The 25,109-nt window shown below is 43.0% G+C and overlaps 2 protein-coding genes across 2 annotated transcripts; both read left to right on the forward strand.

The window, feature by feature from the left end:
* The first annotated feature begins 4 nt into the window (after positions 1–4).
* Positions 5–4,925, forward strand: capza1a (capping actin protein of muscle Z-line subunit alpha 1a). The gene is made up of 10 exons (XM_080548643.1): positions 5–70; positions 1,959–2,022; positions 2,388–2,439; positions 2,619–2,682; positions 2,946–3,152; positions 3,559–3,638; positions 3,831–3,909; positions 4,073–4,144; positions 4,407–4,469; positions 4,659–4,925. Exons 1-10 carry the CDS (start codon positions 32–34, stop codon positions 4,797–4,799), a joined length of 861 nt encoding a protein of 286 aa, XP_080404769.1. The 5' UTR covers positions 5–31; the 3' UTR covers positions 4,800–4,925.
* A 3,133-nt stretch (positions 4,926–8,058) lies between these two features.
* mov10a (Mov10 RNA helicase a) lies at positions 8,059–24,318 on the forward strand (the record flags this gene model as incomplete). The annotated part of the gene is made up of 19 exons (XM_080548027.1): positions 8,059–8,204; positions 8,379–8,620; positions 8,875–9,124; positions 9,387–9,522; positions 9,978–10,103; positions 10,545–10,696; positions 11,153–11,323; positions 13,878–14,025; positions 14,616–14,777; positions 15,227–15,330; positions 15,685–15,782; positions 16,174–16,272; positions 16,503–16,611; positions 16,711–16,828; positions 17,657–17,848; positions 19,579–19,704; positions 22,925–23,013; positions 23,206–23,281; positions 24,259–24,318. 19 exons carry the CDS (start codon positions 8,059–8,061, stop codon positions 24,316–24,318), a joined length of 2,604 nt encoding a protein of 867 aa, XP_080404153.1.
* Positions 24,319–25,109: the final 791 nt, after the last annotated feature.

Consider the following 25,109-nt stretch of genomic DNA (forward strand, 5'->3'; position numbering starts at 1 on the left):
CAGATCAGCAGGCTTGTTCTGAAGAGCCAAGATGGCCGATTTCGAAGAGCAGCTCAGTGAGGAAGAGAAGGTAATATTAACCATGTTCGTTCTCTTAGAACGTTCACTCTCTGCTCTTTGTTTGTTCAACGTTCTTCGTCCCGTGTCGGAGAGCGGTAAGCGCGAGACACGGTTTATTTAAGGTCGCGAACTTCATCTGCTCAAGTCATTATGCTAAGCTAGCTTAGCATAGCTCGCTCTCAATTTGACAGCTCGAGTTTGGGGCTTTTTTCCCCTCACAGATAGCTAACGTTATAACGTCACGAAAATTGTGTAAATCGAATCAGATTTTTTTTTCTGGTCTAATTCAGTCAAGAAGTTTAATAAGTAGATTTGTGTTTAATAAGTAGATTAGTGTTTCGCAGTTGACACATATATGCAACATAATTGAGGTGTGTTTGTCTCGAGTCAGCCCACATCTACTTCCTGCTTTGGCTGCACAACTGTCTGTCAACTCCACACCCTATTAGGCAGCAGAGCTTGCATGGTTAAGGCATGGTTCATGTGTTGATTATAAGGCTCCTAAACCCTTTATCTGTTGTTTATAAGGCACCTAAACCCTTTATCTGGGCCTATTGTTCTGTTATTATCACCCTGATTACCCCCCCCCCCCCCAAGGTGTTGTGTTTTTAGCCTTCACATATAAAGGCTTTGCTTTGACAGGTCTCCCATTGCACAGGCAGATACATGTCTGAGAATGTCTCCTAACATTCCTAGAAGTGATTGCAGAAGCTCATGATAGATTATAGATTGATGTTATTGCATAACATATTGCATATTGCATAACATATTGCATATTGTTATATCTTAGATTGTAAGCACAAGAACACATCTATCATGATTCATGAGCTTCTGAATAGAAGCTCATGATAGATGTGTTATTGTGCTTACAATCTAGGGGGATCGGGATCGAATGTTATACATGTATACACGTGGGGGGTACATTACAACAGAGGCTATAGGTTCGTTAGGCTATGTACAATATCCAAGGGTATTTTCCAGGTGCTGGATTGAGTAAACAATTCCAAGAAAAATACAAATGGATCCACGCTGTAAGATGATTCCATAGCCGTGGGCCGGTCTGATGTGATTTAGCCCAGGTGTAGAGCGCTCTGGCTGTAGGATGATGGGCAACCCGATACTGGATCCAAACAACTTTGTCTCAGAAAATTCAAGAGCACTCAAAATAATGCAATAATGGAGCATCAAAAGAATGCAGGCTAGGCCTAGGCCTCGTCACTCTTGTAGTATGAGAAGAAAGAAGATTTGTATGATAAACATGGACAAAATGCCTGAGGCTTGTCCGTTCAGGCCTAGCTAACATGATACCTCAAATGACTTTTGGATCTGAGCCTGATTGTATTATATTATATATAATATATATATTTCTACAACAACTATCAACTGATTGGAGGAGAGCACTGCAGACATCCAGAGAGGCCCTTATGAAGAGGTGTGTGTGTGTGTGTGTGTGTGTGTGTGTGTGTGTGTGTGTGTGTGTGTCTGCCCTGCATCAGCCTCAGTGTCTCTGACACAACATGCTTACACACGCAGTAGAGCAGCTAAGAAAAGCCCGGGGCTCCAGCGCCTGCCATCTAGGGAGTGGCCTCTGGCCTGGGCAGAGAGACTCAGAGCGTGTGATCGCTCTCTGCTCCTCTCTAGTGGTCACGGGTGACCAGCCGAATGACGTCTAGTTTCTCTGTCCCTGAATGTCCCATGGGGGTAGTAAATAAACAGGACAGAAAGGTTGCATGTTGGTTTTATTCTCGACGCCCATCCATCCATAGGCTTCCCATACAGTTACTGCATGTAGCCTAAACTCTTTATAAGTTGTTTATGTCAATCAGTTGGTGAAAGCCATTTGATTGGATGATGGTTTCTACTGTCTAAATGACCATGGCATCTCCTTTCCCCTTCAGGTACGCATCGCTGCCAACTTTGTCATCCACGCTCCTCCTGGAGAGTTCAATGAAGTCTTCAATGGTGAGTCTCCTTACAAATGGCAGGAATGTCATTACATTTACATTTTTAGTAATTTAGTCACTATAGTCAGTCGTCATCATACATCAATAAAACCTTGGATAAGAACAAGTGCCACTGTCAGTCACGGTGCTGGAGAAAGGAAGAAAATAAGATAAAAATATATATACAGTATATATATATATATTAAATACAATTTAAAAAGAATGCAAAATTTCAGGTACAGCGCAATTAGGTATTTTGGGGAAGGAGGTGTATTTCATTATTACTCTGCACCTACACAAGCTAAACAGTATTCACTTTGCACTGTCATCTATTGACTTTGCTTGCTGTCCAGGGTTGTTTGTAACGCAATCTTGTGGTTTCAGATGTGCGGCTACTGCTCAACAATGACAATCTTCTCAGGGAGGGTGCGGCACAGTAAGTTGTATTTGATTGCCCTTCACAGTGACAGGGTCATATAGACACACTCCAATGTACTGTAATTAGCACAGCAGCTCCGCTAGTGTCAAGTTCATCTCACTCCTTTCCTTGAACTTTGCCAGGTGTGTATTTGTTATTGCTAACCTCATAAATTTGTTTTTTCTCCATTGCAAAAGTGCCTTTGCCCAGTACAACATGGATCAGTTCACCCTTGCCAAACTCGATGGATATGAAGATCAGGTACATTTGTGTTGGATTGTTTTTACAACAAATGATAACATTTCCCCTGTGTTACTGTTTCGGCAAGGATTGTGACTCATGAGGGTTACAAGCAACCATCACTTCCAGACTCCTGTCTCATCCATTGAATCTTATTGGGCTCACTGTGTGATAGATTATCCATTAAACACATCATTAAACTGTTACTGCTTTCCCATCTCTCTCTCTCTCTCTTTCTCTCCTTCTCTCTCTCTCTCCCCCCCTTCTCTCTGTGTCCCATACAGGTCCTTATAACAGAGCATGGAGACCTTGGCAACGGGCGGTTCTTTGACCCCCGCAACAAGCTGTCGTTCAAGTTCGACCACCTGAGGAAGGAGGCCAGCGACCCCCAGCCCCACGAGGGCGAGGCGGCCCTCAGGCCCTGGAGGGACGCCTGCGACAGCGCTCTGAGCGCCTACGTCAAGGAGCACTACCCCAGCGGCGTCTGCACCGTACGTCTTCCCTGGCTCAGGCGGTAGAGCACAGTGCTAGCTGTGCTAGCTAGCAATTAGGTTCAGGGTTTCGATTCCCATATATACTGAAAATGCATGCACTCACTGTGCTTTGCATTAAAGTCTCTTTGGATAAAAGCATCTTCTAAATGTCTTATATATATATCTCTAATCCCTCACCTGTGGAATAGGACTCTCTTACTGGCTTACTGCAATCTGTGTCATCAGCTGATTACCGGTAGTTCAGTTCTGAGCTCATTAGTGACTGAGGATGTCAATGCTCAGATATACCGCTAGTAAATCTCTTATTTGCGCAATTACATTTTTTTTTACACTCAAATAACAAAACAACTGAAGATGAACCCTGCTTAGACAGTCTGACTGAACGATGCCTTATTGATTACAGGTTTATGGGAAAACGATCGATGGCCAGCAAACCATAATTGCTTGTATTGAGGGTCATCAGTTTCAACCCAAAAACTTCTGGTAAGCGGACAATGGCCTTTGATGACGTCGTTACGTTGCCAGGGCTGATGATGCAGTTCTACTTGTGTTTATAGTGTCTTCATTAGAGACACCAGAGTGAATGCGTTAAAGACCGATTGTAATGTGCGTTAGTGCTGAGGACATAAACACTGTGACGGTGCAGGTGGACTGATGGACAATCTCTGTTAACAGGAACGGCCGTTGCCGGTCTGAATGGAAGTTCAGCATCTCCCAGTCTACAGCTCAGGTGGTCGGAGTCCTGAAAGTACAGGTAGGCTAGGCGCTCTAGTGCTGTCGTCAGCCACTTTGTTTGGATTGTTGTTAGAGAACCTGTTTGCACATAAACGTCACCTTAAGTCATATTGCTACTTGCTAAAAGTATTATTCTGTCTGTTACTGTATTGTGTCTGACTCCCCATCTCGTATGACTCCAGGTGCATTACTATGAGGATGGAAACGTCCAGCTGGTCAGCCACAAAGATGCCCAGGAGTCCCTGACAGTGGCAGTGAGTTCTGTTTTTTTCTGTTTTTAAAGGAGTGTGGCAGTCCCACTCCTTTTGTTATCATTGAGACAGTAGGAAGTTCTAGAGGGAGACAGCTGAGAGGGGAGACCGGATGGAATGGGCCACGTGTGCCTTGAACCCACGACCGTAACGCTAAGCCACGCCTTCCCCATCTTTGGAATAGAACCTTTGTGCAATCGGAACGTTTGGCATGAGGACTTTCTCCGATGTGTTATTCATTCATTGTGTTTTCCTCTTTTGACAGAGTGAGACTCAGACTGCCAAGGAGTTTGTGAAAATCATTGAAGATGCTGAGAATGAATACCAGGTTTGCTTCTCCTCCGTAAACCCAAAGTTGATTAGATGATTTCTGATTAGATGATGAGTGCTCACAAGTGACTCTGTGAATTCATGTCAATGAATGAGGCATTGAGCCTTCAAATACTTGTAAATGAACTGTTAATTATGAGCAGATGCGTCATGTAAGAGTTTAACCATACGTGTGCCTCAATTGCAGACGGCCATCAGTGAGAACTACCAGACCATGTCTGACACCACGTTTAAAGCCTTACGCCGGCAGCTTCCAGTCACCCGCACCAAGATCGACTGGAACAAGATCCTCAGCTACAAGATCGGAAAGGAGATGCAGAATGCTTAGAAGATTGTCAGGCTCTGTTAGTGTTACTGTGTGCAAAGACAAACTGAGAGGGGGTGGGAACCAGAAATGGAGGCTTAAACAAGCGGAATGGAAATGGGTGATATAGTAAAGTGTCTATTTTCATGTCTAAAGCCATGGTTTGGTTTTTTTTTTCGGGCGAGGGGGGGGGAGGGTGATGATGCTTTTTTGAGCAGTTAGGGGGACATTCCTTCATGTTAAGAGAACATTAGAATGGGTTTACTGTAGCTATGGCTCATTAGCACATCTTTCATTTGATCAAAATGCCTTTAAAGACACTGAACGTTTGGGTCACCCAGTCATAATGTATCACATACTATACTCTCACACATTGTACACACATTCTCTCTCTCTCTCTCTCTTACACACACACACACACACACACACACAAACACTAAAACGTATTTGACCCATGAAACTGTAGCCATGCCCCAACACCCCACAAGTAGCAGTCGGTTTAAGTTCTCGTGAGTGACAAGATTTCCCAACATCCAGTACTGGACCTTTCAAGTTCACTATTCTTTTGTATACTCCAGCCATCTTGGAAAATCTCTGACCCAAAGTCTCTTCTAAAGGAGGGGCTCATGTCTTGATGTGAGTAGATATAGGGTCGCTCCAACCACCACCACCACCATACAATACCTGCAATCTTTCCTATGGAAAAGATATGTACTTTTACCTGTTTATGGAAATCATTGCATCTTGTCATACTACACAAATCATCATCTCACACATCAGGCCTGCATTCTCTAGACACAACGGTATAATCAGGCCACAACAAGCATGGCGTATATATAATTTAGGCCCCATTATGATGTTAACTTGTGAGGAGAGTGCATCCACCATTGGCCTCCACACACAAGATGAGTCTCTTTGCTTCCCCCTGGTGTACAATGCCGGTATTACAGTAATCACGCCCAGTCAATATCCCTGTACTCCCACACTGTCCTTCGTTTAGCATTTGCTATATTTTTTTATACAAAATGTAAGAACAGACATTTATAATGGAAAAGGAATAAAGATGTTGCACCAAATATCATGCTGTAACTATTGTGATCATTAAAGGGTGTTTTACACAGTATGTACTTATAAGAGGGTTTCAATCTTGAGCCTTGTATTGAAAATGATTCAAATTCAAATTAGTTGGTGCCAACTGTGTGTTTTGTGTAAATGCTGCATAGCCCAATTACTTTGCTGAGAAAGACTTTGCTTGTCAGTTAAAAAACGAGAGAGATGTCTGCTTTCTCCCATGCAGACAAACTAAAGGGAATTCCATTGCAAAAAAATATGAGTGTATATCACTTTATATTGAAGCACACACGGAAATGCACCTCTTTGATCTGTTTGCATCTGTATAATATCCATCTGTATTGCCTGTGTACATTTGTGTCCAATGTGTACTGTTACTGTTGATGGATAATAAACAATCATTCTGCCACTGTCTTGTTCTTGCAGTTATTGTATTTCAACAGTTGAATACGAAGTATTAACGATGGACACTTACATTATGAGATTAGTACTATAATGTCTCCGGTCTGGGATAGTTTTCCATTCTGCTTTAGCCTTCTTGCTGTATTATTGAATTTTATATATAAACGGATTAATATTAATGAAATGCAATTAAGTTCATTCAATTCATTATCGTATTTTATTCAATCATATTTCTACAGTATACCTGCTTACTGTGCATGTTATAAACACGTATTTTAACACTTGCAGATTCGCGCAAATATGTAGTTTAGTTGTAGTTGCTACTTGCTACAAGGTTACACAGTTTGAGCGTGAGAGTTTCTCACTCCATCATTTGACAGCTCAGTTATGTAACGGGATTCCTCCAGGGATCATCAATAAACTATTATCCCAGTACAGACGCCCATGTTCCTTACGTGGAAAAACTCTTGTGTAAACTCATGTATAATTTTAAGAAAGAATGTGTAAGTAATTAAGACTAATAACTAATAACCTAAACATGTATGCGTTACCAAATCGAACCATCCGTTGACTCGTAAATAGTTTGTCTCTGTCTCAAACTGTTTTTAGTTTTCCTTAGAAAACACATCTTGCCAACGGGCCCCAGAGACGCAGACTGAATGTTTCCATAGAAGTGTTTGCGCGTCAGTTCATAATTAGGCTCCGATCGATTCCCGTTAACATTGTACAGTATCCCATCGCAACATGCCATCGCTAATGGACTCTCTGGAATCAGGATTGGACTTTATAGAATTTCTGGGAGAGAGAAATTCGAAAACGGATAGAAAAGAACTACGTGACATTTACAACTTGGAATTTAAAAGCAGGTATATTTTACTATGCTTGTTCCACCTGGTCACAGCCTGTTCCTGCCTGCCATTCATATTAACTTATGTTATAGACATAATCATTTGGATTCATTGATCCAACTAGACGTATAACTTTGGGTTTACTGTTACATTTTTCAGAGAAGGAATAAAAGACCCCAACTTTTCAAACGTTTTCTATGCCCTACTGAAATTCCACAGAGCCCACATAAGACAGGGCAAGGTATACTTAAATGTGAAACCCCAGGTAAGTCCTCTGAACTCTGCACCAAGTTACAGTGTGAGTGTACAGTATGTTGCTCAGCTACTGTTCCCATAATCAATACTCATGTTCCACTGCTGTCCTGTCAAACGTGTGGACCCATACTGTAAGGACCAGAGCAAGATACACTGTTACTGCAGCACTTACCCTTACACAATGAAGTCTGCTGTATGACCAGGATACAGAGTGACATGAAACATATCCAAACAACTCTTACCTGAACGTAGCCTAGAAGGAAGACTCTGCCAGTTACTTATGATAATAATGATAAAAGGCCTAATGTTTTAATTGCCTTGTCAATTTGCCTTGTCAATCAATTGTTGCAATGTGGTATTTTTCGCTCTAGACACAGGGTCAGCCATAGTTGGCGCCCCTGGAGTAATTAGGGCTTAAGTGCCTTGCTCAAGGGCGCATGTAGGTTCCTCCTGAGGCGGGGATCGAACCGGCGACCTTGCTAGCCGGCCTCTCTAACCTCTAGACTACCGCCGCACCTACTGTAGATGGTGGTGTTCTATCTCCCTAAACAACATTACAGATGCACCCAATGATGTTATACTATTGGATATACAGTATTTAAAAAAAACACTTTTTTATAGAGCACTGTTCATGTGGTATACCTTAGGTACGAGTGTACTACTGTGACCAATGGAGGCGGCCCCGCGTGCCTCTTCAGGACAGCGCCATGCCTCAGGAGAGTGGAGGAACGACAGCCGCGCCTCCCTTTCAGACTCCATACTCTCCATCCTCAGCCTCCACCCCCGTCAGCTCTGTACTGTCACCCAAGAAAAGACTGGCTAAAGAAATCCTTAATAGACTAAAGGTGAACAGGTGAGTTTGGTTGAGTAGATAAGGTCAAGGCCTGTGTGTGTGTGTGTGTGTGCGTGTGTGTGTGTGTGTGTGTGTGTGTGTGTGTGTGTGTGTGTGCGCGTGTGTGTCTTGTTTTCATCCATGTCCTGTCTACAGATGCTATTTTGACGGGTGAGCCTACCTCCCTCTCACCAGGGATGAGTTGACCTCTGACATGGCGGGCGTCGAGATCACCTCAGACCCGGAGATGACCAATGGGAAGGTACAGGTCAGCGTCGAACGCCTGAGGGAGATGTTTGCGGTCAAGTTCTGCATCGCCAACAAGGGACCCGACTGTGTCCACTTCACCTACTACACGGCGCTGCACAGGATACGCTGTTTCACCTTGACGGATGAGAGGAGAGTCACCAGAGCGTGTCCTCTCTTCCTTTGTCCAGGTGAGGGAGGGAAGGAACAGATAGGGCTGTGCTAAAAGCACAATCCTGACTTTTAGGAAGGAAGAACGAGAGTTCATACAACACTATAAGTTGCCTTCAGACAGGTGGTGCTATCTGGAGACAAGCTTATTAGCATTGTAAGAAGATACGGTCGCAATGAAGTAAAAACAAGCACCGCCTTCGTACTGGACACAATAAAAAATGCTCTTGAAATGTTTACCTTCCTAACTGACCCTGGATGATGTCCTCCACAGGTGAAAGCTATCAGGTGGAGGTCCAGTATAGACTGCATCACTACGGCCACTTCCCTGCCACCATGTATTTTGAGTTCTGCCCGGACCCCCCGGGCTCGTCCCGGCCCTTCTGCATCGTGAGGGAGATGGAGGCGTCCGCCCGGACCCTCTTGGCGGTGGAGCTGGGGCCAGTGGCTCCCTACAGGCCGTATCAGGTGGCAGCGTACAAGCCTGTGGACACGGTGATAGAGGAGGGGGAGCCTCCTGAAAGGTACAGTAGAGAGAATGAGATCAGTAGGTCATATTGACAACACAGTAAGGGGGGGGTCAATGTAATACCATGGTTGGTCAACCACCATTGTCCTGGAGAGTTAGGGTGTCCAGTGCTTTTTGTTAGAAACTAGCACTAAAAAGGTTTGGTTGTTTACTGATGTACATCTCATTCACCTATGCTTTTAATAAATAAATCGAACATAATTTCAGATACATTTGTACATTTATATGAACTTTCCTTTCGTCGTTCTCCAACACAGTTCTGTTGTCCAACCTCTAAAGATGGTATTGAAACTACGAGACTACAACTATCCTGGTTACCTTAAAGACCTGGTGAAACAAAGACTGGAGGACTCAGAGTACCTCTCACCTTCAGCCAGACTGAAGCTCCCATCAGTCAGGTAACGAGGCACATCCTAATGGATTTAAAGAGTACACCAGGGGGGTATTCCATCAATGTTGCTAAAGGAAAAGCCAGGCTTATTCTGACAGGTCTTGCGAGACTTGTAAAAAAATCCAGGCTTATTTAAATAAGAAAAATTTAAAAATAAGCCTGGATTGTCCTTTAGCAACGTTGATGGAATACCCCCCCAGGACATGACCTAGGCTTACCTGCTGCCCTTAGTGATGGTGGCCAATGCCCATGTAGAAAGTAATGTTGATGACATTCATTTAGATCTCTGAATAAGGTTATGTTGCATCATTTGACTTCCGTCTGTCTGTCTGTCTGTCTCTCTGCCTGCCTGTCTGTCTGTTTGTCTGTCTATCTCTCTGCCCGCCCGCCTGTCTGTCTGTCTGTTGCCGGCCTTCCCAGAGGCCTCCTCAACTGTCCTGTGAGAATGAGAACCTAGGCCCAGCGCTTCCACCTCCTGCTGCACCTGGAGGAGATCCAGATGGAGGTGGACATCAAGAAGTACGACCTCCGTGACCAGACCATGGCTCAGGACAGAGGCAACAGGAAACTCCTGGTTCTCCAAGTAAGGACAGGCCTCAGAGAGTCAGAGAGAGCACTGACAATGCTGAGTCAAATAATGTTGTCCCTATATTGATCACTTTCCAATGTATGTATTGTTAATACTATACCACCTTGAACCTTTAACTTTGTAGAGTAAGTTACTAAGTTCATTTGGTTCCCAATTGACTTGCAAGAGAGTAACTCTTTTGTGTACATACAGTACAGTATTGTACAGTATACAGTATTGGATGTTTGATGTTATTAAAAAGCCTTCATTGTTGTTTGGTTATGGTTCCTATGAGCACATTACATTATGTTGTATCTTGTATCTGTACTAGTGTGCTTTCTTGGCCTCCAGGTCTCCCTCGAAAAATAGATTTTAATCTCAATGGACCTCCTGGTTAACTATAGGTGAAATCAAATAAATAAATGAATACAAATCAATGAGTGTTGTCTTCACCAGGTCCCTGGGGTAGCTGAGAACAGGCCCTCTGTCCTGAGAGGGGACTGTCTGAAGGTGGCCAAGTCTACAGACAAGGTCCAGCCCATCACAGTGTACACCGGCTACGTTCACAGAGTGGAGCTGGACAGTGTCAAGCTGGGCTTCTCCAAGAAGTAAGACAGACCTCGTTAGTTTTAATGTACAGTCCCAGTCAAAGGTTTGGACATACTTTCCCATTCAACTGTAACAGCACACTGATATTTCTCTTCTAACATTATCTGAAGGGTTAGGCTCTGGCTTAAAAGTTGTAGCCTCCTCCTCCGTCGTTGTAGAGTTGAATGAATGAATGAATGAATGAATGAATGAATGAATGAATGAATGAATGAATGAATGAATGAATGAATGAATGGTCTTTATTGTCATTGCTATAGTACAGGTACCAAACAACGAAATTTGGGAGGGGGGCTCCCCTGGTGCTAGGAAAGAAAAAAACAAGAAAAAAAACAAGAAGGGAAAGGAGCTGGTTTAAATAAATATTATTCTCATCCATGTTTTATGCTTGTTGTGCGATCTCCCACTTGTGTTGGAAAGCTTATTAATAGGTCCTCTACTTCTCTGTGTGTGTTCAGGCTGGTGCAGAGCTTCATCAGTAACATGAAGTTTGATGTAGAGTTCACCATTAACCGCTTCCCCCTGAAGCTGCAGCATCGGGCGGTGGCCCTGGCAGCTCAACACGGCCTGGGGGAGGTGCTCTTCCCCACGGGGTCAGGGGTCAAGAACGCCCCCCTGCACAAACTCAGGTCTGGATCGTCCTTGCTACTGATTGCCCTCCCTTTATAGACATATAATGTGTGTGCGTGCCTGCGTGCCTGCGTGCCTGCGTGCCTGCGTGCCTGCGTGCCTGCGTGCCTGCGTGCCTGCGTGCCTGCGTGTGTGATGACTGAGATATGTGACATGGTCTGGTCATTTGGGCCGCAAGTCGGCAACCAATCAAAATGTTCAGACTTTTAGTTTGAAACACAGAAGTACATTTCAACGTTGTTGAAAATCACAACACAAACGAGTCAAGCCAAAATACTGCAATGCAGATTTGGTGAGTATTCCCCACTGCTACCTAGAGTAATCCCCACTGCTACATACAGGTGCATCTCAAAGAATATGAATATCGTGGAAAGGTTAATTATTTTCGGTAATTTAATTCAAAAAGTTAAACTTTCATATATTCTAGATTCATTACACATAAAGTGAAATATGTCAAGCTTTTTTTGTTTTAATGTTGATGTTTTACGGCTAACAGCTCATGAAAATAAAAAACCCAGTATCTCAAAATATTTAAATATGACATAAGACCAATCAAAAAAGGGATTTATATTACAGAAATGTCAACCTTCTGAAAAGTATGTTAATTTATGCACTCAATACTTGGTCGGGGCTCCTTTTGCACAAATTACTGCATCAATGCGGCGTGGCATGGAGACAGTCAACCTGTGGCACTGCTGAGGGGTTATGGAAGCCCAGGCTTTGATAGCATAGCGGCCTTCAGCTCGTCAAGTCCTGCTGGAGAATGAAATCAGCATCTCCATAAAGCTTGTCAGCAGACGGAAGCATGAAGTGCTCTAAGATCTCCTTGTAGACGGCTACGTTGACTCTGGGCTTGATAAGACACAGCAGATGAGAGATGACATACCCCAAATCATCACTGACTGTGAAAACTTCACACTGGACTTCAAGCAACTTGGATTCTGTGCCTGTGCCTCTCCACTCTTCCTCCAGACTCTGGTGATTTCCAAATGAAATTCAACATTTGCCACAGGCTGATTGCCTCTATGCCACGCCGCATTGATGCAGTAATTCGTGCAAAAGTAGCCCCGACCAAGTATTGAGTGCATAAATGAACATAGTTTTCAGAAGGTCGACATTTCTGTATTATAAATCCCTTTTTTGATTGGTCTTATGTAATACTCATAATAATAAATAATAATATTTGGAGATATGGATTTTTGATTTTCATGAGCTGTTAGCCGTAATCATCAACATTCAAACAAAAAAGGCTTGAAATATTTAACTTCATGTGTAATGAATCTAGAATATATGAAAGTTTAACTTTTTGAATTAAATTACGTAAAATATTGAACTTTTCCACAATATATATATTTCTTGAGATGCACCTGTATGTGAATGAATGAATGAATGAATTAATCTTTTATTTGGAACATAGCAAATAACTAATATGAAGAGTACAGGCCTATCAATGTTGGAAAGGGAGTAGGATGAAGCCTAAGCTTATCATGTCCTACCCCTATCCCTCACTTTCAAGTGAGAACAATTATACTTAAATTATACAATTAATTAATTCATAAATTACAGTATCAACAGTACTAATAATTTTTCATTCTTAATATTGAAACAACACAAAATAAATAAATAAACATAATTTTCCATTCTTAATACTTAAACATTCTCTCAATCTCAATCTCAAACAACACAAAATAAATAAATAACAAACATCAGTATCCACAATGTAATACAAAAGAAACCACATCTTAGTATCCAGAAGATTAACAACCTTCCCTTTCCTCATTTTGGTAGTTAACAAAAGTCATTCCTTTAAACCTTTTTTTAAATAGAGCAATATTTCTGCTTTCCTTAATTTTTTCATCTAGCCCATTCCACATGGTAACTCCGTAGAATGATATGCACCTGCTCCTGAGATTTGTGCGAGCATAACCCTTGTTAAAGTTGTAGTTACCTCTCAAATGATATCCCTTATCCCTCTCTATAAATACTTTTTGAATGTTACCTGGGAGTTCATGAGTCTTTGCTTTATACATTAACTGTGCCAGTTTAAATTTGTAAGCTTTAAGGCATTTGACATTAGGAACAAGTTATTTGTGTGATCACGAAATCCGACCTTATGTACAATTCTCATAGCTTTTTTCTGTAGTGTAATCAATGGTTTTAGAGTGCTTTTATATGCATTCCCCCATATCTCCACACAGTAACTCAAATATGGTAAGACAAGACAACAATATAGAGCATACAACATCCTCTGTTCCAGAATATGTTTTGCCCTGCACAATTCTGCAATACTCCTTGAAACTTTGGATCTAACGTATCTTATATGAGAAACTTTGGATCTAACGTATCTTATATGAGAAACTTTGGATCTAACGTATCTTATATGAGAAACTTTGGATCTAACGTATCTTATGAGAAACTTTGGATCTAACGTATCTTATATGAGAAACTTTGGATCTAACGTATCTTATATGAGAAACTTTGGATCTAACGTATCTTATATGAGATCTTATATGAGATATCTTATATGAGTACTTCTCTTGTGGTCGTCCCCAGCATGTTCAACAGTCAGCTGGAGAACAACCCGGAACAGTACGCCGTCATCCAGCGGATCGTCTCCGGGGTGTCTAAGCCTGCTCCTTACCTCGTATTTGGGCCCCCAGGAACTGGCAAAACCATCACTCTAGTCGAAGCTATGAATCAGGTATTCATATGGGGGGTCTTACTGTAAATTCATTATTGTGTGTTGATAATATCCCTTATCCTCTTTGCTTTCTTCCTATTAGGTTGATCTTATACTTTTCTTAGCAGTTCAGTAAGTAGTAATCATAAGGTTCTCTTTTCACACGTTCCACTGCCTCTGAATGATTGAATGAATGAATGAATGAATGACTGACTGAACGAATGAATGAATGAATGACTGAATGAATGACTGACTGACTGACTGACTGAATGAATGACTGACTGACTGACTGAATGAATGACTGACTGACTGACTGACTGACTGAATGAATGAATGAATGACTGACTGACTGACTGACTGACTGAACGAATGAATGACTGAATGAATGACTGACTGAATGAATGACTGAATGAATGACTGAATGAATGACTGAATGAATGACTGAATGAATGAATGAATGAATGACTGAATGAATGACTGACTTATTACTATCGGACAAATCTGGAACACACAGAGTTGCCTCATTAAAAACACAACAATGTCTACTATTCTGGTCCTGGTTTCACACATTTCACACATTTCACTGTCCCTGTTGTGTCTATGTTTGCTAGCTGAAGAGGGCCGAGCCATCTGGCCACATCCTGGCCTGCGCTCCTTCTAACAGCGCCTCAGACCTGCTGTGTGAGCGCCTGCTGGGACACATGGACGGCCACAGTGTGTTCCGTCTGTACGCCAGCAGCAGAGACCCCAGGACTGTGCCTCAAACCCTGCTGGTGAGCCAGACTAGAGGCCCATCAGGGGAGGCTGGTGGAGGTAGAAACCAGACGCTTGTTGTAATGCATGAAACGGAACGAGGAACGGTAATCGAACGTAGCCCCGTTCTCTGATTTCCACCTTCCCCTGGCGTCCACTGATCTACACTATGTATAACTGAGTCGATGTGGTAAACTCACTCCTCCCTCCCACCCGGGAATTCCTAGCTTTTCTCTCCTGTTTAATATGCTGTATGCAGAGTATGCAGTGGAGAGCTGAATTATAATGCTGCCGTTTCATTGACACGACCAAATGTGTTTCATTTGAGTCATTTAATGAGTCTTTTCTGAAGAGTGTTGATGACCGTCTCAAGGATGAAGTTTGACCAGGTGTTTTATCTGTGAAATAGCTGTAGACAGCACAAGCTATATCACTCTCGCCATTTCCCCCGTGTTCCCTATCTTTCCAGGGGCAGTGTAACTGGGATGAAAGCCAGGACAGCTTTGTGTTTCCTACCAAGGAGGTTCTGATGGGCTACAAGGTCATCGTGACTACGCTGGTGACAGCTGGACGGTACGGCTGCTTTTAACTTATGGTCCTTGTTTTGTCTCTCAGGCTTATATCATATCAGAATCTTCATAGGAATTTTCAGAGGAAATTGACTTGGTGAGGTTGGTGTTAGGACATAAAAAACATTGTTTAAAAAGACAATTGTAAAAAGAACAACAGAACAATAATTATGTAGGCTGTAAATTAGAATACATGTTAAAATATATGCCATATTACCAGATGCTTTTATCCAAAGCGACTTACAGTACAATGAGTACTGTCGGTAACCGTCGGTAACCAACCCATAATCTTAGTGTTGCTAGCGCCATGCTCTACCAACTGAGCTCATCACTGTCTCTCTTGGTGTCCTCCTCCTAGGCTTGTGTCTGGGGGCATCCCCGCGGGCCACTTCACCCATGTGTTTGTGGATGAGGCAGGGCAAGCAGTGGAACCAGAGTGCATCGTAGCTATCGCAGGTGAGACATGGACAATCCAGGGGGGTATTCCACCAACATCGCTAAAGGGAAAAAAAATGTTTACGCCTTGACTGAAATAAGCCTAGATTTTCCTTTTGCGACGTTGATGGAATACCCAGGGGTTTCTCTCTATGTGTGATCCAACATAGGGCATTTTCAGACTAGCTGCAGTGTATCAGGAACATTAGAAGGTGTCAAGTAAAACTTGTAATACTGCTTATATATTAACTACATTTGGAAGAAGGTCTCTTGTAGGTGTTGTTGTAAGTAGGCAGTGTTGTAGGGATTTTTGTCTTTCCAGTATTATATGTTTTTCTACTCCATTCTTTTACTGAGTTGGGCAGATATCTCCATTATTCAGGAATGTTGGAAATAACATTTGTTCCTACAGGACTGCTGCATTCTGGGAAGGGCCAGCTGGTGTTGGCAGGAGACCCTAAACAGCTCGGACCCATCCTACGATCCCCCCTGGCTCTGCAGTACGGACTGGGTGAGAACCAATACTCTCATCATCATCATCATCATCATCATCATCATCATCATCGTCATCGTCATCATCATCCTCATCCTCATCATCATCATCATCATCATCATCACCATCACCATTATCATCATCATGAGCATGTTTTTATCTCTGTTCAAAAACAATATAGAAATACTGTACAATGTAATAGGCTTTATTGACATATTGCAGTGTTCTGCGTTACCCATGTTCCCCAGGGATCTCTCTGCTGGAGAGGCTGATGAGAGACAACCCTCTGTACCAGAAGGAAAGAGAACACGGCCACTTCGACAATCGCTTTGTTACCAAGCTCCTTCGCAACTACAGGTAGACACACACACACATACACACACCTCGGTTCCAATGTCTTCCCATGTATTGTCACGGTAGATTGAGCTCATCTACAGTACCTCCATATTCCCCTAGGTCTCATCCTGCCATCCTGAAAACCCCTAACGAGCTCTTCTACGATAAGGAACTGCAGGTGTTTGCAGACCAGTGGGCCCGGGAGTCCTACAGCAACTGGGAGTATCTGCCTCAAAAGGTGCGTCAGCTTTGGAATATAGTGCGGTTATATCCCTCTGTATCTCTGTATTTATTTATCAGTTCATCATGACTGTGTTTTCTACAGGAATAGCCGTTGTATTCGGTCTTATGTGTTACAGTCAAGGGAAGCTGGTCGGAGGTAGATTTTGGTACCATTCTTCATTCCGTTCCATGCATTACAGTGATTTCTGATTTCTACCTCCGCCAGCTTTCGACTGGTAACAGTACTGTAGATGTGGAGACAAATACTGAAGGTTTTTATCACAGGTTGAACACTCCCTGCCTCCTCCTTCTCCCTTTTCTCTATATTTGATCTGTTCTGTTTCACACTCCCGTCTTCTGTCCCACTCTGTGTGTGAGGTGTGTGTCACTCTCCCTCTCCTGGGACCCCTCCGTTCTGTAATTATCTCAGTGTGTCTAGGTCATGGCAGCCCTCTCATCTCCCCTGTTCACTGAGCTATTCCTGAGACATGATTAACACTAGCAGCAGCAGCATATTTAACACCACATCCGTCTCTCTCTCTCTCTCTCTCTCTCTCTCTCTCATGAAGCTAGTGGTCCGTGTTCTACAGTAGTTCTGCTGAATTTAGCAATAAATATTGCAAACACACTTTTTGCATGTTTCAGGAAGATCTAAGCTTCTAAGATCAGAGACAATGAAGACGTGTTCCCACATGACCTAGTAGCTACGGTACTGGTGTATGAAGTAGGGTGCCACTGCTCTTACTATTACTGTGTCTTTGGCTTGCTAATCTCTTGGTTCCTAATCCAGGATGTTGAGTTTGCCAGCAGCCTAGTGACTCACTAGGTCACACTCTGTGCACAGGGTTTCCCGGTGATATTCCACGGAGTGATGGGCAAGGACGAGAGAGACTCCAACAGTCCATCCTTCTTCAACGTGACCGAGATCGAGGTCCTGGTCGACTACCTCACCAAACTGAAGCAAACCCAGGGCAAGAGAGGCCTGCCCAAACTCTCCCCCAAAGACGTTGGCATCATCGCACCCTACCGGAAACAAGTTAGACGGCACTTGCTACTACTGTACACCAACCCTATGACATAGGGGAGACCAAGGGGGCAAACGTAACATGTTTTGCATTCAACTCTTACTCAAAGACCACTCGACCGTTTTTGGTCGTTACATTTGCCCCTGTCAGCGAAAGATCCTGTAGCATCTCTTTCTCTCAGTCAATTCATCTATGTATATATCGATATGATTAGCTCACCTATTTGGGAGCTAACCCATAATAACGGTCTGCACCATGCTCTAAATATCCTAGCCTCCCCTAGTACACCTGATTTAGCTAAACAAGGTATTGACAAGTAGCTAATTAGTAGAATCAGGTGTGTTAGGTTAGGCTCAGAGTGAAAACCTGCAAGACGGTAGCTCTCCAGGAGGAAGTCACACACTATGAACAAACTGAGATTTTCCAATGAGTCGTCTGCTCCTAACACCACGTCCAAGCTGGCCCACTGCGGCCTCAAGCGTCAAGGTGAAAAACAGATCCCTCCCACTTATAATCAGTTTGTGTGTCCTTATCGGCCGCGACCATCAAAAGGCTCTGTGTGAGTCTAGGCTGTCAGGCGTGTTAGTGGGACGCTCTGTCTCTGTTCCAGAGGCGCATGCTGCGTGGGTTCCATCCACTGTGGTGTCGTCAAGCTGTGCCATCTTGACGGATCATATCAGGACGGCCCTCTGTAGCGCGCGGCACATATACTCCTCCGAAAGTATATTAGGATGTGTATGAAAGAGAGTGATGTTAAGAGAGTGGCTGCTTGCCTAGGGTCAATTGTAACACTGATAACATTCATACCCAACCCTCGCAGCCATGACGAACCTCATCTGCCAGCTTAGCTGTCAACAATTCTGAAATGTGTCAAACATGTCAATTTGGAGCCAACAGAAGATTAATCATAAACATTTGAAGTTAGGATCCATAGACAATTCAACTCTTAAGACGGCAGGAGAACAATATTGTAGGTACTAAGTTACTTTCTGAAACTATGTTCGTGGAGATTTGCCAGATTGTTTGTTAGCCAGGGAGAGAACACAACTGACCGTGTGCAGAATGAGTCATCCCCTCCAGTTTGTTTTTGACTGATCTCCCCTACTAATATGCTAATATGGATACATTTCACATTTGCTGTTTTTAATAGGTTGAGAAGATCCAGAAAGCTCTAATCTCTAATTCCGAACGTGTTTAGCAGTGAGGCAATTCATCCTCCTATCTATGCCCGTGGAAATTGAAAGATGAGACACCAGAGAAAAATCTCCACAGGCATTGGAGGGTGAAGTGCATTACAGCCGGATTTGGTGGCGCAAGCTTATGCAATTTAGATGATGTTTGAATGTGGTTGAGACTTCATCATGAATGCTGATCAATGCCCCCCCCTCTCTCAGCCTGGAACACCTACAGTATTCATAGTTCAATGAGCATGCCTGGTGGACATCCGGAAGAAATTGCATGTCGGCTGTTGTCATTTCCTTTCTTTTTGTAATGTATATAGTATATATGGCGACAGGCCTCTCCCACCTATGTTCTATTGTTTGGAGAACCTTTATTTAACTAAGGAAGTCCCCAGAGATAAATAGGAAGAAAACAATCATTTCGAGGGAGACCTGGCTAAGAAAGCAGCTCACATTCAGTTACAGTTACACATACTAGAATCAGACGACACAACAATATACCAATAATACAATCAGCAATTACAAAACCACACTTGATGTTGACGTGTACATGATTGCAGGTGGGTTCAGTGGAGGAGTTCCAGGGCCAGGAGAGGAAGGTGATCATGGTGTCGACGGTCCGCAGCAGCATCAACTACGTCAAGATGGACCGAGACTTCAACATCGGCTTCCTGACTAACGAAAAGGTCTTAACTCTACTTTTACTTCCTGTGTGCGTGTGTATCTGTGTGTATCTGTGTGTATCTGTGTGTGTGTGTGTGTGTGTGTCTGTGTGTGTCTGTGTGTGTCTGTGTGTATCTGTGTGTGTCTGTGTGTGTCTGTGTGTATCTGTGTGTGTCTGTGTGTGTCTGTGTGTATCTGTGTGTGTCTGTGTGTGTCTGTGTGTGTCTGTGTGTGTCTGTGTGTATCTGTGTGTGTCTGTGTGTGTCTGTGTGTGTCTGTGTGTATCTGTGTGTGTCTGTGTGTGCGTGCGTGTGTGCATTGCGTTTATGACATTATTATTATACATATTATAATAATATATCATAATTATATAATTATATTATACATATTATTACATTATTATGACACAATACACAACCAGTTGACAGCTGCCTCTCCCACTACCCTCCCTGACCCCCCATTCCAAACCCCCCACGACCCCCAAGTAATCCTCTTACATCTTTCAGTCCAATCACTGATTCCGTCCTATCCTCCACAGTCACCAGCATGAAGTCCTCAACCTGCGCCGTGGACCCCATTCCCTCCTCCCTAGTCAAGGCCTGTCTCCCCACACTCTCCCCACTCATCACAAACATAATTAACTCCTCCCTGTCCACCGGCTTTGCCCTCCCTGCCCTCAAGCTCGCTGCTATTACCCCCATAGTTAAAAAACCCGGTCTCAACCCAATCTCACCTTCCTGTCAAAATCCTCAAGAAAGTTGTTGCTGCCCAACTCAAATCCCACCTTGACTCCAACCATTGAACCATATGAACCATTCCAATCTGGCTTCCGTTCCAAACACTGCACTGAAACAGCACTACTAAAAACCACCGACGACATACTCCTCTCTAGTGTCTAGTGCAGCTATTTTAAATTTTTGTTTTAGTCTTAGTCATGTATCAAATGCTCTTTTTAGTTTTTATCATATTTAGTCAGTTTTAGTCTTAGTCATGTATCAAATGCTCTTTTTAGTTTTTATCATATTTAGTCACCTTATTTTTTTTGGTTTAGTCAAGTTTTAGTCAACTACAGGTCTGAGCATTTTAGTCTCATCTTAGTCTTTTTTGTTGTCTCGGTTTAGAAAACAGATTACATTTTAGTTTTCGCCATTAAACACAATGTCAGAACAGATGCAACTTCTGAAAAATAGAACTGTTCCACTATTAAGTAGCACTGATGTTTCAGCTAGCTTCGTTTGTCCTTCATGTAGACATCAGAGTTGTCTGCATTAACATGTCTGCATAACCTGCATAAACTACTGCATTGACTTCTATTATGAGTATTAGATTAGAGAATTAGATAATACTAACAGAACCTAGTTTTGATTGTGCAGACTTGAACAAAAAGTCTGCACAATCAAAACTAGGTGCTATTTATATTATTATACTCTATATTCATAAAGAAGTCTAAGTAGTTAAAGAGCTACCACAGTGGTGACCAGACAAGCTCATTGCAGAACTGACTCATTGAGGCTAAAGTCTGAAACAGTTTACAATCAATTCTTTGGGAAATGCCTAGCCCCAACCATTACCCTAAACAGCTATATTGTGGGAACTGGACTGAGATGTGCTTATGTGAACAATAACATATTTATTGCTTGTGTACATGAAAAGGCAACGATTTTTTTTTATGTATGTGTATCTATCTGGCTAGCCTATGTGTTGCAATTATGAATCTATGACTATCTTTGTATGTTCTATGTCTATCTATCAATATCTACCAATCTCCTGTCTGTTTCTATCTCTGTCTCTGTCAATAAATGGATTCTGTCTAGCGTCCGTATGTCTCCACTCGGACTACAACCCTCGAATATGAGTGAGTTAGGGTTCAGAGTTAGGGTTCAGAATGTGCTATGTCTTAAGAATAACCCACGACAGTCAGTAGTTTTTTTTTTTTTAAGAATTTAGCGGTTTTTGCAAATGAACTCTTCATTTTGTCTCGTCTTTTTGACCGACAACATTGCATGTATTATTTCATCACGTCAGTGTCACATGATCTCCATTAACGTCACGTCTCGTCTCGTCTCCGTCAGGGGAAAAAAGCTTTCCCCCACTCTGCTGACTCTGGCCACCTCACCATCCTCATCCTCCTCGAACCTCAGCGCCACCTTTGACACCATCAACCATTCCATCCTCCTCACCCGTCTCCAACACTCCATTGGCATAACCGGCACCGCCCTCTCCTGATTCAACTCCTATCACTCAGACAGACATCAATACATCTCAATAAATAACTGTCAATCCTCCACCGCTCCAGTCACCCACAGTGTGCCCCCTGTCCTTTTCCGCTGCTGAAACACTCATCCACGCCCTCATAACTTCCCGACTCGACTGCTGCAACAGCATCCTCTACGGTTTGCCTAATAACATCCTAAACAAACTCCAATACGTCCAGAACTCTGCTGCCCGTCTGCTCACCTCCACTCGCCGCCCGTGACCACATCACCCCTGTCCTCCAGAACCTACACTGGCTCCCGGTCAAATACAGGATCCAATTCACAATCCTACTCACCACCCATCAACAATCTGGCCCCCTCCTACCTTGCCGACCTCGTCCCCCTCCACACCCCCTCCCGTTGCCTCAGGTCTGCCGACCAAACCACCCTCCAGACCACCAGGACCAAGTTCCGGAACTGGGGTGATGGGGCCTTTTCAGCCGCAGCCCCGTCCCTCTAGAACGCCCTCCCCAACCACATCAGACAGGCCAACACCCTGCCAACATTTAAACAGGCCCTCAAAACCCACCTCTTCAAGCTCGCCTTCACCAGTTAACCCTCTCCCCCTCTCCTCCCCATGTGTCCCCAGCACTAATTATACTTTCCTTTATTTATTTTTTATTACTACTCGATCTTTTCAGTTTGTAAAGCGTCTTTGAGTGTCTAGAAAAGCGCTATATAAAGGCCAATGCACACGGCCGAATTCGATTCCATCGTTTTGAATGAGACAATGCACACGGTGTGCGATGCGATATTGTCGCACGACAACATTCGATTCTCAATTCACACCAATGCACATGTTGTGAATTGAGAATCAAATGTCGTCGTGCGACAAAATCGCACGCTGTGTGCATTGGCCTTAAGTCTAATGTATTATTGTTATTATTATTATTACAGATAGTTATAGTAATAGATCAAGTAAATCAAAGAGCAAAGAGTGTTTTGTCTCTTTGGCCAGTAAATCTGCACACTGTCTATTTCCCTGCAGAGGTTCAATGTGGCCATGACCAGAGCCAAGGCCCTGCTGATCGTGGTGGGGAACCCCGTTATCCTCAACAAGGACCCCACCTGGGAGAGGTAAGAGCCAGCAGCGGTTTAGAAGTCGACCTGACAACCGCTTTTGTCCCCCATACAGAACACCTGTCGGTGCTCTCCTCTTCTCTCTCCTCTCCTCTCCTCTTTCATAGCACAGCAGACAGAGAGAGGCCCTCCCCGCCCTGACTCTGGTGAATCAATGTATTGTTTCCTCGACGTGCTCTGTGTTGTTAGGTTTATCAGCTATTGTGTGGAGGAGAGAGGGTACACCGGGTTCCACTACACCGACGCCGAGGGGGAGGACGATGTTGTGACGCGATTGGCATCCCTTAAAATCCACGTGGAGTCTGAGTGTAAGTACGCAGCTTGCTATCCAAAGTGAGACTGTGCAATGGACAGTATGTGACTGCTGTTGGCCAAGAGCCTCTAACAGATATGATTTAATCTCAGTATTGTTAGTTTAATTAGTTACAACTGGGTTGTAGAGATAATGTGGTACTATGGGGTGTTGTCTAATCGTGAGCTTAGAATGATAAGGTTCTATCTCCGTTTAGGGCAGTTCAGAGATATTGACGTCAACGTTTTTACATTCCATTATGTTTTGTGAGATGGAACCTTTGTATTTTATTAATTACTAACTCAAAAATGTCAACATTTTAAAAATAACACCACACAGGCATTAATAAACACCTAATGGATCAGATTATGTAAAAAACTACATTTTGACAAGAATGGAGATAGAACCTTATAATTCTAACGTCACGACATGTTAATGTTTGTTTAGTACACTTCAGTATGGGGAACACTAATAGTATTACACAATTTACAAATAATTTGTAGCTTATTTGTAAGAATAAGTTGCTAATTGGGCAAAGTTGGGGTATTACTAGCAATTGATTAGGTTTTTATTCAGTGTTTTCTTATTCTCATGGTATGTTAAGTACTTGTCGTAGCTGGCCCAGTTAGATGTGATTTCAGTAACCCTCCAATCACTGGCTCACATCCAGGGATTGAAGCAGCAGCTTTGGGGTTACTGCCTAGCCTCCCTAAGGCCAATCTTTCATTGTTTTCATTGTTGTACAGGTGTGTGTGTGTGTGTGTGTGTGTGTGTGTGTGTGTGTGTGTGTGTGTGTGTGTGTGGGTGGGTGTGGGGGGGGGGGGGGGTGTCTTGAGGGGCAAGGTAGAAAGCAAACACAAAATATTATAGACAAATGAATGTGTTATATGTGTTGACTAAAATAAAGTGTTGTGTGTTTGTGTCGTCTTCCTGTGTCCCCTCCCTCCCAGGCCAGGCAGAGGAGAGTCCTCCAGCAGTATGTGGATCCAGAGTGCAGGAACGGACAGTAACCATGGTGATCAGCAACACTGGGCAGGAGGAGTTGCTAGGAAGATCATACAGTATACTGTAGTGCAGACGCTAAGTGGGATCCTTGGGACGACCCTAATCTTAACCATAACCCTTCCCTGTTTTAACCTTTACCTTAACCCTAACTCTTCCTGTTTTAACCTAACCCTTACCCTAAACATAACCAGAACCACAACGCCTAGCCAACGTCAATCAACTTCAATGAGATGACGTCACAGTTTAGGCCATCCCAAGCATCCCACTTAGCATTAACCGGTACTGTAGCTACTACTGACCTATCAATCAATCTATTGTGGATCTCCATAGATTTTTGTTTAGTTGACGACCATGTTAAGAATATCATTTTTTAGGTTGTTTTGCTTGATGAGCCTAGACTGAGGACTATATTATTTTTTCAACTTTGCTGAATAGAACCTAGATGAAATCCTCAGTCAGACCAATCAGTTACACTGATACGTGTTCTGAAATGTGCCACTAGCAAATGACCTGTGCAAACAAACAAAACAAAACAAATGTACATTTGCAATTTGGAAGAGACTTGTTAAATATTCTATATTTGAAATACATTTGATACTGTTCTGTGTGATGTCTTTTCATTTTTTTGTACAAATGTCTGTACCGTATTTTCAATATGCTGACAACTGAGCCAATTTATCAGTGCTCATATTATTTTTGTCATCTGAAGTAGCACTGTCTTTTTCTTTGTATTGTTACTGGCTCGCACAGGACCATGAGTGTATAACTGTCATCTTTATAAGTATCTTTTCCAGTA

This window comes from Nansenia antarctica (genome assembly GCF_963989245.1).
Source record: "Nansenia antarctica genome assembly, chromosome: 18".
Lineage (NCBI taxonomy): Eukaryota > Metazoa > Chordata > Actinopteri > Argentiniformes > Microstomatidae > Nansenia > Nansenia antarctica.

Excerpts from the sequence above, each read along its gene's own strand:
- capza1a (XM_080548643.1), top strand. The coding sequence starts at position 32 with ATGGCCGATTTCGAAGAGCAGCTCAGTGAGGAAGAGAAG. Across the intron at positions 2,683-2,945 it reads TCGATGGATATGAAGATCAG|GTCCTTATAACAGAGCATGG; the intron begins GTACATTTGTGT and ends TGTCCCATACAG. Across the intron at positions 3,639-3,830 it reads TTTCAACCCAAAAACTTCTG|GAACGGCCGTTGCCGGTCTG; the intron begins GTAAGCGGACAA and ends CTCTGTTAACAG.